The 13,479-nt window shown below is 42.7% G+C and overlaps 1 protein-coding gene across 1 annotated transcript in view; it reads right to left on the reverse strand.

The window, feature by feature from the left end:
• The window catches only part of tex264a (testis expressed 264, ER-phagy receptor a), a 96,488-nt gene that overhangs the window by 62,286 nt on the left and 20,723 nt on the right, over positions 1-13,479 (reverse strand). Inside the window, exon 2 of the mRNA XM_054784764.1 lies at positions 3,610-3,831. Coding sequence (XP_054640739.1) covers positions 3,610-3,831 — 222 coding nt within the window. The remainder of the gene's footprint in view (positions 1-3,609; positions 3,832-13,479) is intronic.

Consider the following 13,479-nt stretch of genomic DNA (forward strand, 5'->3'; position numbering starts at 1 on the left):
CTGGTGCTCTGGTCCCCCTCCATAAAGAAGGTGTACATAATCGAACTTACCGTACCTTGGGAGGATTCTATGAGGAGGCTTTTGAGCGGAAGCATCTGCGGTATGCCGACTTAGCCGCCGACGCAAGGCATCGTGGCTGGAACACGGAAGTCCGCCCAGTGGAGGTTGGGTGCAGAGGGTTTGTGGGAACATCCACCACAAAACTGCTGAGGGACTTAGGAGTTAAGGGCAAGAACCAGCGCGCAGCCGTCAAAGCTGCATTGGAGGCCGCAGAAAGAAGCAGCCAGTGGCTCTGGCTGAAGAGGAATGACCCCAGTTGGGCCAATTAGTTTGACAGGAGGTATGCGGTCGGCTTAGGCTTGACTCAGGGAACAGGACGCCCCTGCCATGCATAGTCCCATGAGATGTCCAAGGTGATTCTCCTGGCTAATTGGACTTGGGACGCAAGCTGAGGACTGATCACCCTACAGCTGGCCGCCTCTGGTGAGTGTGTATAGTGTAAAAGGCCGAAACACCCTATGACCCAGAGTAACACTACTGAGGATGCGTCCCGTAAATTTCAATTCTTCCCACAACCTCCATCAAGTCTACTGTCCACTAACAGTTATTTGCGTGTGCTCGCACAGGAAATCTACATCTCATCTTGTGCTGCTTGGAACCTCACTTTAAGAGTATTGTTACTTTACAACCATTTTACTTGAGAAAAAGATATGTGATGTGATGTTGACATCGGAATCGGAAATTGAGAGCTGGACAATGTCGGCATTTCGGTTATCGGAAAAAAAAAAGCCAATATCGGACATCCCTAATTTTCACATATTTTAAATGATTTTGTCTGTTTTTTCTATTGTTGAATATTAGCTTGGCTATGTTGTAAATCACACCGATACCTCAATTTACTTCAGGGTTTAAAAAAACAAAACAAACTTTAATGAATGAATCGATCATGGAAATGAAATGAATCGTCTATTCCATTAATTAATGAATTAAATGTCTCGGCTGTTTCTTGGATGGATAGGATGTTCCTATTCCTGGTTCTAGGCACGTAACAGCGGACCCTATGTAATTCAAGAAAAGGTCAGTGGCAGGGATTACGTAGTCGCAACCTCGGCTAGTGCTCGTCGCAGCAGACATGATAAAACCCCACTTTGAGTGTGAGCAACCTGACAAAGTCCTACTTTGGTGGACGCCGTTCTGGCCATTGCTCTGATTCTGATGTATGTTTCCCTTTGTCCGGTGCTTTGCCGCTGTCCGGTGCTGAAACGTGCTTGTCTGAGTTGCAGCCTGGCCCTGAAGGCGACTATGACGTCGACGAACCTTCCCTCACTACAGTTCAAGGCTGGTGAAAAAACCCCGACATACTTTCCGAACTGGAGACTTGTCTTACGCACCCAACAGACTTGCAACGCCCCGACAATGTCAAACTCATAAATGAACACAGGTAACCCTTACGCGTGCGCCCCGGCCTCTTGTTTGCAACCTTTGTTTGCAGGCCCGGACGGGCCAGTCAGGGGCGGAGCCTGAGGATAAAACAGCGGAGATGACGTCGCTCTCTCGCTCTCACTTCTCCGACCGCTGCGTCCTCGCCACACCGCACCGGCTGAACCATCCCAAGCGCCCTTCTTTCATGAATGGACTAAATTGGCCTGTTGAAATTCTGTTTAACTTATGGACGGGTGCAAAACCTCATTTTTAGTTTATAAGATAAAATCACTCCAAATCATCCATCATGTCCGTTGTTTTATGTTTCGTGTCCCTCTCTCCCCAGACAACAGCCACGGGGACCGTAACGCTACAATATTAAATAAACTACTGCAAAAATTAAGCGGAAAATTATGTGAATTTGCACAAAAATCAGTGGCATCGCACGTCACTAGCCGAGATAACATCACTACTGCACAAGTGGTGCCTGAGCCTGGCCACAATAAAAGACCACTCCAAAATGTGCAGTTTTACTGTACTGGATGAAATCGGATGCCAAAATCTGTGGATTTGCACAATCCCAAGGCTATTGTCCTTTTACTTGCACGTATCTATTACATGCACACAATGCATGCACTGTAGTTAGGGCTGGGTCACATGGCCCAAAACTCATATCCCGATATATTGAGGTTGAATATCGATACATGATACATAGCCAGTATTTTTCCACAAAGCGAGTTTAGACAAAAGTCAAAGCCAAACATGCGTGCAAAGTTGTTACTTTAAAACGTTAAAAAATTGCATAGAAAAATAGCTGCTGAAGTAAAATAGTACGTTGTCTTTTTTAAATAAATATGTACTGCTCCAAAAAAATGAAGGGAACACTCAAATAACACGTCCTAGATCTGAATGAATAAAATATTCTTATGAAATACTTTGCTCCTTTTTATACAGCCACCTTCATGCCGTCTTTGCCGCTATGCTATCTCCGCGGGGATCTCCGGACGCTCGGCGTAGCGAAGGGGTGTGCGGCTCAAAGCTAACAGCCGCTCCCGAGTGTAAACAATGGCGCTGTGAATGAATGCGTCTTCCGCAACAAGCAAGAGGCAAGCTACAAACGTAACAAGATGAACACGAATAGCTGCACGCTTGCTTGATGGGTGGGTATGGCACAGAAAAACAATGAGAAAGTACGAATAAAGCGCGAGTAAACACTAAAAACGCAGCAGAAATTACGGAGCTGCTGTAACTAGCCACGAGGGCGGCGCCATCTTGAAACATGAGACCTCCGCATCAAATCCAGTCTGTATCGATATGAACGATATGCTTGTTTTTGATATCGTGCTTAAAAGAAATATGGATGTGTGTGCCATTTGGGCCCCACTTCATGTTTTTCTCATCAAGCGCTCCCTTTCCTCCTGCCTGTGACGTTAACAGCAGGAGAGCTCACTTGTAAACAAACATTTACTGCTTCGGAGACATTTTGCGTGCTGGTTGTACCAAATGTTCTGCGATGAGGAGGGAAAAAAACCCTCCATCGAGCACACAAAAAAAACGTATCAGCCACCTGAAACGTCAGCATCGATACCACACCTGGGTGGTATGTGGCGTTTGAAAAGTTTGCCAGAGCGGCGGCACACCCGGGACGCTGGGTGTGTCCCACCACAGTGCACCTTGCTGGGCCATGCCAGGTGGCTCCACCCACTCTCTACCCTGGTTCCCCTGAACTCCAGGGCGGCACATCAGTTACTTGGAGAGCGCGTCCGACCACAGTGCACCTTGCTGGGCCAGGTTCCGTCGGAAGTTCGTTCAGCAAGACGTCTGGTCGTTTGAAGAGACGGATCAAGACGGCAATGACAGCGCTACTGTTTATGTTAAATCTTTGTGTGTCACATCTGTCTGTGTACTAAATATCCCATGTCACGACGTGGAAACGTGCGGCCTGTAGAACAGTGTGGCTTGTCTATGGACAAATCTGGCTTTCACTTTAAATTTAGTGGGTGCGGCTTAAATACAGGTGTGCTCTATAGTCCAGAAATTACGATAATAAAAACGTTGTCACCTTTTGCACAAAGCTCTTTTAGCCTTTTTGCAAAATAAAAAATATCAAAATGGCCCCCGCGTCCTTTGATTTTCAATGTGCGATTCGATTAGGCATTAAGGTGTTGTTATATCTTACGTACTGACCTCGATGTAGGCCGTGAGCTTGGGGTAGACCCTGAAAGGTGCCAGAATGTAGGACAGCGGTGTCGTGGCGGGGAAGCTGGTGGTCACGGCGTGGCTAACTTCTGGCAGAGAGAACACCTTGAAGCCAAACCTCTCGTAGAGCTTCTGCAGTTCTTCGTCCGGCTTCTCCTCCCCTTCACACAGAACGCTGCCTGCGACGTAGCGGCACTTCTCCGCAGGTCTCTGAAAGGACGGGAATGGCAGAATTCAGGGAGGGGTAAAAAATACACAGGACATCCCTGCCTCGTCACGGTTCAGCATCTTTTTAATGTCCGTACCACGTGAGTACATGCGTACAACTCTATTACTGTAAGGTACAACTCAAAAAAACTTGCATGACACAAATCAACGGACGGCTTCTCGAATGTCTGACTCTATTCATGCTCAAATGTTAGTTAATATAGGAAACCACATATGCGAGGGAAGCGTTGATCTCCTCCTCCTGTGAGGGACGGAGACAATGAAGGGCAGACTCACATGCCCAGACACCAAAGGCCATTCGAATCAGGTGGTAAGCATGTGGAGGACTCGTTTTGGAGACAATAGGCCTCTAGCTTTGAGCACACAATCACAGCTAGTCGGTGTGACATGAACGTGTGTCATAGCAAAAACACCTACTGTATGCTAGCACATAATTACTAATACTAGTCAAACCGAATGGAATAAAGGACAGCATTTTAGAAGTGCAATCACAAAGCACACTTCAGGAAGGATGGATTTGACCTTGATAGAGGTTGAACTTGCTGTACAGACGGTCAGCACAATGCTCAAACCACGGGAAGGTAAATATAGAAAGCCTTGATGTTAATTGGTGGAGACGTTGTACAATCACATAGGCTGCACTGTGAGTGGACCGGAGAGGTGCCGGCTCTGCAGAACATCCCCCTGGAGACGACCGAAAGTTGGGTCACAATCTGGAGCAGTGAAAACGACACACAGTACAGTGCCGCTAAGGACCAATTAGATTTGACTGTGACGTATGCGTAATATGCAGTATAGGGGCGTCACGAGACTCTCAGTTCACGTTTACGAGACGGTACACCAGATTCTAGAGTCTATGAAACGAGACTTTAACATTACTTTGAAGAAAACTATAACAATTTTTTTTTTTAAATGACAAAAATATTGCAGTCTACTATTTAATGTCTACTACGTTACACTCTTCTGCACTCCGTGTGTATGCAAGCAGCCCCGCCTCCACCCACTGTACGACAAAAGGGCTCACTCCGTTCATGCCATTATTCTATGGACCAAACACACCAAGGTGCTGAAAGCAATGCACAGAGTGAACTCTCTTCCTGCCTGTTTGGAGGCGAGAGATGAGGAAAACAGACACGCATGCGCATGGCAATATATTGAAGCCGGCAAAATGATGTAGTTCATTTTCATTTTTTGTGTGATTAATTCATTTATTTATTATCATCCCATGCCTCGCGCCCACGAGACATTCTTTTCTTGTCACGTTTTAATCTTGTGAGATCTTGTGACATGAGATCTTGTGACACCCCCCATGTACTTTTAGTATAAGCTTTTTCACATTACTCTGACTTTATTGTGATAGTATAACGTTCACCTAACCTAATTTCCCTAAAATTCAAACTTTATTTTGTTTTATTTGTTTGTCATATTGCAACTTTTTTCTTTTTTTCCCCCTTTTTCGCTGTTGTGTTCTTTTTTAGTCGTCTTGTTTAATCGTGTTTTTAGAATGTGCTGAGGGCTAATAAAAATTGTTTAAAAAAAAAAACACAGACGTGGGCCGAAAATGGCCACCGGGCGGCACTTTTTGACACACTTTTTTATTGTGTGATTAATTCATTTATTTATTATTGTCCTCCACCTTCTGTCCACAAGTTATTTTTTTGGAACAAGAAACTGTGCAGAAAAAAGGGGGAAAAAAAGAAAAAAAAGAAAAAAAAAAAGAATAATTAAAAAAAAGAAACTGTGCAGAAAACTGTGCGAAGTGTGGATTTTTCCAAGGGGAGGGGTCATGCTCTACCTTCCAGTGTAACAAATGTAGGAATTCACTAAACGCTCACCAGCGCCGGCAGTCATGCAGCCTCAGACCGTGACGCTAAAACTTTCTGTATTGCATTGGAACAAATATAAATGCACAAGAGGACATGTGGCCTGAGGGCGATCTGAGGGGGCGTCCATGGGTCAGCAGTGCCCAAGGCTTTGATCAAACTCCCCGTAGTCACCAAAAGGGATGCTCAGGTGCCTTCTCAAGCTTCACCTTTTTGTTTTCTTTTGCCGCCATTGTATCTCCTGGTGCATGCAAGCAACACCTTTGCTTGCAGATGCGACACTAACAGAATCCCAATCACAAAGCCAGCTGTCAGTCACACGGCGATGTGACGGCACATCTCCCACTCGCGTCTGTTTGAGGTGTCGGCTTCCGAGTTGGCGCCGCTGTGAAGGATTGCGCCTTTGTTGGAGCGTAGGCATCCATGTTGCTTACTTTACAAACACACACCCACGCCGTCGAGAAGCTCGGCATGGAGCTCGAGTCTGTTTCAACTTTTTAAAACAATAAACCTATGCCACACTATGACGGATTTGCATTTCTGCTTCGAAATTTAAGAAACTGTATAGAGTTTTTATGCAGTCCTTGGATTCATCTTTTTTTCCTTGCTCCTAAAACGTCACAAGTTTGTCCTTCACCGCATGGGCTGTCCCTTATTTTTTCACATTTGTGGCACCCCTTATGGGTTGGGCACAAAATGACTTAAGACGGTGAGTCGTTTTGCAGCCGGACTCAATTAAAAAAAAGTGCAGAAACTATCTGAAAGTCCATTCTAACAGTAAAGTTACGCAGTGCACTTGAACGTCCGGGCCTCGTCACGTAAATTGACAGTGCAGGGAGCACAGTGCTTGATAGCTCCTGCTGCAACAGCAAGAAAGGTGACAAACTCGGAGATATAGACATAAGAAAAATAACTAACGGGTTCTCTGACTGGATTGTGTCTACAGTGTCCCAACTCTAAAAGAACCATTATCCATTCTTCACAGACACAGAGTCACCAACGCGTGGATGCTTTGTTTGGGCACTCCATTCCGTGGACTAGTATGAAAACTGGGACATATTTGTGGCAATATTTTTCATCAAAAAACTAATTCCACAAAAACCGGAGCGTACAAAAACCTAAGGTTCAACGGTAATTAGGTCAGAATTAGTGACAAAACATTAGGACGACCCATGTATTGTCATATTATCATTATCGTAGGCAAAATACTGTGTTGCAAATTACAATTAACAAGCTAGCTCAAATGGAAGCCACTGAAATCAGGGGTGTGCAAACTGCGGCCCAGGGGCCATTGGCGGCCCATGGCTGTTATTTTATTGGCCCCTCGCACTCTAACAATATAATTTAGCAAGAAAATTAAAAAAAAAAAAACAGCAAAAATGGAATAAAGTCAAAATATTAAGAGAAGAAAGTAGTATTCTAATGAGAAAAGGTCAGAATATTACGAGAATAAGGCCGTAATACTAAAATAACATCATTTTAGTAGCATAATGTTGAAATATTAAAGACAAAAAGAGTTGTGATTTTTGGAAAATTTGCTTGCAGAATGTATATATTTTTTAAAAATGAATATACTTTCTTAAATTAATACATTATATTAATATAATTTTTAAATATGTATTTTTAATCTTTTTCATTTAATTAATATACTAATATAAGTTACGAAAGTAATTAAACACTTAAATGAATATATTCTATTAATATATTTTTTAATATATTTATTTTAAATATGTGTTTATGAAATTAATAAATTAGTATAAGTTACAGCAGCGACTAAACACTTTCTTAAATATATAAATCATATTTATGAATATAATATATTATTTAATATCGTATAACTGCTGTAAGCTATAATCATCAAAATGATGAAGAAATGAGGAAATAGAGTCCTGAAATATTACACTCTGTGTGTCGTGAATCTATAGTTATAATGTTACAAGAATAACGTCAAAGTGTTCCGGGAACAAAGTCATAATTACGAGAAGAACAGCTGAAATAGTTGAAAAATAAAAAAAAAAATAGCTGTAAATACAAGAATAAAGTCAAAATATTAAGAGAAGATATTCTAACAGAAAAAAAAACGTCGTAAAACTTGTAATATTGTGAGGAAAAACAACATCATTTCAGCAGCATGTAGTTGAAATACCTTTTTTTTCTTTTTTTAAAGCCGTGCATAATATTACGAGATACAAAATTAGATACAGTTGTGATTTTTTGAAAATGACGTTGGGGAAAAAGTGATAACGTTAAGAGAATAATGTCAAAATACTGTAGGAATAAAGTCATAATGTTAACAGAAGAAAATGTACAAAGATTATTGAAGAAGAATGTTGAAATATTTGGAAAATGTTTTTAAACACAGCAAAAATGAGGGCAAAAGAGCAAAGTTGCTACTAATGATACGCTTCTTCACCGATACAACAAAGCTGACATGCAGTTTATTCTTGAAATATGTAGAACTTCTTAGCATGTTGCTTTACAAAATCAAAGTGGCCCAAAGGGCAGACTGCAGCGTACCTTCCGCTCTGCAGAGAAGGTGATAGGCTGCAATCGGCCTTGCCTCCAGGACCCGTACGGCTCCAGGACTCTGGAGCGTGCCGGCGAGATTGTGGCCGACCCCTCCCACAAAGTCTCACAAAGTTTTTCAATCACTCCCCTCTGGCAGGAGGCTTCTGTCTGTCGGGACCAGAACCTCACGCCACAAGAACCATTGCCACCAGCCTCATGAACAAGGCTCCCATTCATACCTATGGACAAATTAGAGTCTTCAACTTTCTCCAACCACGCACGCGCGGGGAGGACATGCAAACTCCACACAGAGATGCCCAACGGAGATTCGAACACAGATCTTCCTGATCTCCTGCCTCCTGTCTGATCTCCTGTCATGCTAACCACGAGGCCACCGTGCGGCCCTGTATTTAAAATCTTCATGAAGTCTACTGTGGCTGATCCTGCGACTTATGTCACAACACGATAAATACTACAAAAATATTGTAATAAACAAACAAATAAATGGAATGACCGGCTCAATCAGTCACTCTCCAACTTGTGCTAAATCACACCGTTACAATAGATTAGGGATGTCCCAAGCCACCCTTTCTTATAGTCTTGCCGATCCGATCTTTTTTTTTCTTCCCAATAATAAGCTTTTGTTCCAAACGTGAATTTGTGGAATTGAACGTGGTTATGAAAATAGCTCTTCACAGCATTAACAACGTATTGCTGAATGCACTTTTTCATTCCACAGCATGACCAACAATATTGTTGGCTTTTGTAACAAACCTCTGTGAGTCAGGTCCCTAATCCAATAAAAGATCCAATAAAAGATCAAATTTGAAAAAATGGGCGTACAAAATACTTTTAGGGTAGGACTAATCATTTGACATGATTATAGATCCATTTGTGGTGTGATTTACAATATATGACTTTTTTTTTTCCAACCACCTCTCTTCAGCGCAATAGTCATTTATTGACGGTCCCTAGTAGAAACAACCGGTGATTAGAGCAGCACGAACAAACGAGCAGTGGCAGAGCCAGAACTTTTTAATTGAATTGGCCGAGGTGAGACCATTACTCATATAGGGGTAGCAATAAGTTGATACCTGAAATGTCTAGATGGCCACTGGGGTGATATCTACTTCGATATATTGTTTACATCATTGCAAATGGTGGTAACAGCAGAATAACCTGTTTATTTTGTGTTACTTCATTAACTGATAGTTTTGTGGAGTGAGGGGTTTCCCAACACAACCAGATAAAAGTCATGTTAAATGTTCAGTTGTCCATTCACTTGTCATTTTTTATTATTTTTACATCATTGTCTGCATGAAAATCATCACTGTCTATAACATGTTTTAACATTTTTGGGTGTCTGGAATGGAATAACTGGATTTACATTATTTTCTAAAGGGAAATTTGCTTTGGTTAGAGTCAGTTTTGGTTTAAGTTGGACCTACTGGAAAGGATTAATGATGTTAACCGAGGCACCACTGTACAGCAGAATACTGTCTTTATTTTGTTATTTTTTAATTTATGCTTTTGTGGGGGGTTTTTTTCCCAACAAAACTAGGTAAAAGTTTTGGTAAATGTTCAGTTGCCATTCATTTGTCATTTCTAATAATTTTTTGGATCACCTTTGTATGTAAAACTATAATTATTGTCTATAAAATGTGTTTTGTGTTCACATTTTTGGGCGTCTGGAACGGATTAATTGGATTTACATTATTTTCTTTGGGAATATTTGCTTTGGTTAGAGTCCGTTTTGGTTTGAGTCGGACCTTCTGGAAAGGATTAATGACGCTAACCGAGGCACCAGTGCACAGCTCAATACTGTCTTTATTTTGTGCGATTTTGTTAATTGATGTTTTTTTTTGTGGGGGGGGGGGGGGGGGGGGTTCCAACAAAACTAGGTAAAAGTGATGGTAAATGTTCAGTTGTCCATTCATTTGTCATTTGTAATTATTTTTGCCTCATTTTCTGCATTTAAAACTATAATCATTGTCTATAAAATGTGTTTTGTGTTTTGGGGCGTCTGGAACGGGTTAATTGGATTTACATGATTTTCTATGGGAACATTTGCTTTGGTTAGAGTCCGTTTTGGTTAAAGTCGGGCCTTCCCAAATGGATTAATGACATCAACCGAGGCACCACTGTACTAATTAACAGCGTGGACTCTCTGCCACTTGTAGAAATGTTGTGGCAAGCCATGAAGAAAGATAAAAATGACACGGCGTATAAAAGCAACCCAAGCAGTAAATAAGCATCTCTCGAGCAAGCACCAAGCTGCACGATCATCAATTGGAGATAAACATCACACTGGCGCAGACGTGATTGAAATACGGATCAGCTGCAAGTTGGAAGATAATCTCTACGTCATCCTCTGAGAGGGGCCACCTTTACCAAAAATAATACATCAAAATGTTCCTTTAAGATCTGCTGCTGGTTGCTGCTCGGTGACGGCGTCCGTCTGCGGAGGGTTGGCGCTGAGGGGGCACAGATGGGAGCCGCCATCACTCATCCACAAGTCCCTGGCATCTCCGCATAATTATCACATCTAAACGCCACATCCTACTCTTCCTCTCCGCTTCATTTCGCACATGCATTGTGCTGCTATTGCACTTTACTGCACAGTCAAGTTTTTTTTTTAATCACAATCATTCTACTCAGAGCCTCTCAATGTGTCTGATGCATCTTATCGACATGGATAACCAGTGTTGGAGTTTACAGCGTCACCTGGCAGAGAGCCACAGCAGCGTGTTCTACAGCCTTCCTCACCTGCTTTTGGCAGTCAATTATTCATTCATCCTCGCTCTATCAATGGTTGTCTGCATTGTCGGACCGGGTGACACCAGCTGTGGTATGTCTGTTTTAAAGGCCAATGTGGTGCTCATGTTGGAACATTTTTTTTAATTAAAAAATGTCCCACATTATAGTATTTTTCTCCAATTTTAAATAAGTCTCAAAGGTCTCGCAATGGTGCCCAAAATCCAGCCCTGGTACTGCAAATGTAAACGACCTTTTGAGTGTCTGTAGCTTTAATGCTAATGAGCTGTGTTAGTCTCGGACAGAGTGTGTGTCTCCAAGAAGGGCTACTGTGTACTTTCATCCACTTGTGACATACAGCATACACTGTCACTCCACGCTTGTCCGAAGTCACAGATGTCATAGTATATCTCATACGACACCGTAACATTAAGGAGTGGGACAGAAGAGCACAAAGATTAGCAACGCTAGCGGAGCTTTGTGATGCTAAAGTGCTAACATTATGCTCACATTTTAACAGCAACATCATGCTAGGTTCCCCTTTGCTGAAAAACATCTGTACATCCCACATATGTAGCTGACTTTCTTTTAAGATGTGTAGCAAAGCCTTTTTTTATGAATTAGCATTGTGTTCTGCGAACTGACTGGCTAAAGGAGTACCCGCCCATTGTCTTCTGCATCCTGATTGGCTGTAGACCATTGTCTATCAATCAATCTCCTTCGTGGCAGCCCGTACTGCCGTGTCTCCTGTCATGTTCAGCTTCCCTTGCAGTGGGACTCCGAACTCCCTGACGAAACACCACAATGCCGACGAAACGTTCTGCATCCAAATGGCAGAGAAAGCCAACCATTGCACAAAAAAGTTGGACATGCCGAAGGAAGGTAGAAGTTACGCGGCTGTAGGGCGCCATTACGGAATAAACAGATCTTCGGTTTGATACATGGAGGAGGAGGAAAATTGCGATGACTGACGAATGCTCTGCACTTGTCCATCATAATAGTAGATGTCACATGTCAGTGGGGCAGGAGGACACAAAAGGCCCTGTCACACCTTGACGATTTAGCCAGCGCATGCCCGACGTGATCATTTTGATGGCATACGTTGAACTGTGGACGTTTTTTTCAATTTTTGGCGTATACATCGCGTATTCATAACGAGTTTGACATATTAGTAACTTATATAGAACGTTTCTATAACTTATAGACAACTTATACCAACGAATGCGTAGCGTGTTGCCGGCGTTCACAACTTATGCCCAACGCCAGTCTAACTGCAAACCTCACGGCAGCGTATGGCCGACGATGACGTGCCGTAGCCTGTAAAAAGGCCGCCACTTGATGACTCAAATCATAACCTCACTAGACATCGCAGTGTCAACATCACCATCATGCCGAAGAAAATTTCCAAGACCGCTGCTAAGAAGTATCAGGGCAGTGACGGAGGGATCCATCACCACCCACAGCCTCCCCCTCCCACTCTCACTCTGATGGAGATGACGCAGGTTGTAACGCCTCTTCCCCTCCTGTTAGTTCCATTCCCAGTGTCACAGTGCCCTCTACTGGTCAAGAATGTAGCAGTTTAAATATCCTTCAAGGCATAATGTACTGTATCTGCAAACACAACAGCCTCCATCTCCTCTGAGCCAACCCTTGCCAAGAAGAGAGCCAAGAAGATAGTTTTGTCTCAAGGCATGTTGACATATTACGACTTGTGCGTAACTTACAAATAACGTGTGTGAACGGGCGTCAATGATCGCATAACTTATTGCCTGCGTATGCGGGACGAGTGAATCATAGGTTGACATACGTCGAAAAGTTTTGTGCATGCACTAAATTTTTAGACGAGTTGGACGTGCTACGACGTATGCCGGCGTGCTTCAGCGTGCTCTTAACTCATACAAAACTTACCCATTACTTATTCGACGTACGCCATCGTATTGGCCAAATTTTTCATACGTTGGCGTAAGCTGGCTAAATCGTCAAGGTGTGACAGGGCCTAAACGTTAGCAACGCTAGCATGTGAGGTACCGTGCTAACAATACGCTCACATTTTAACAGCAGCATCATGCTGTGGGTCGTTTGCTGAAGAATATGAAAATGATTGAACCTAACATGACTGATGGATCGTTAGCAAAACTCCAGGCTTTGTTTTAAGATGTGTAGCGAAGCCTGGTTATTTTTTTTTTTTTTAAGTTAGGGGCTCGTCACTTAAGTGAGGAAGTGAGACGATGGATTTTTCTCCCGTATGGTGCACAAAAACAAGCTCTCAGGACACATGCTACTGTACCAAGTGACGAGTTTTAGGAACACTTCCTGAATCAGACTAAGAAAAAAAATATTAGTGGTGCCACTGATATTTTTCAACTTTATTGTGCAGCCATGAAGGACTTGGGAGAAATGGCGGGTGTTTGCTTTGTCGCGGCTGTACCGCCATTCAACGGCGGACTGCGTGTACGCTATTGTTATAGCACACAACAATGTAAGCAGCCTCACATTGAGGGGACAATAGCTGTTCTTCTTCTCCAATGATCCTATCATCGCTCAC

This window comes from Dunckerocampus dactyliophorus, chromosome 8 (assembly GCF_027744805.1).
Source record: "Dunckerocampus dactyliophorus isolate RoL2022-P2 chromosome 8, RoL_Ddac_1.1, whole genome shotgun sequence".
Classification (NCBI taxonomy): domain Eukaryota; kingdom Metazoa; phylum Chordata; class Actinopteri; order Syngnathiformes; family Syngnathidae; genus Dunckerocampus; species Dunckerocampus dactyliophorus.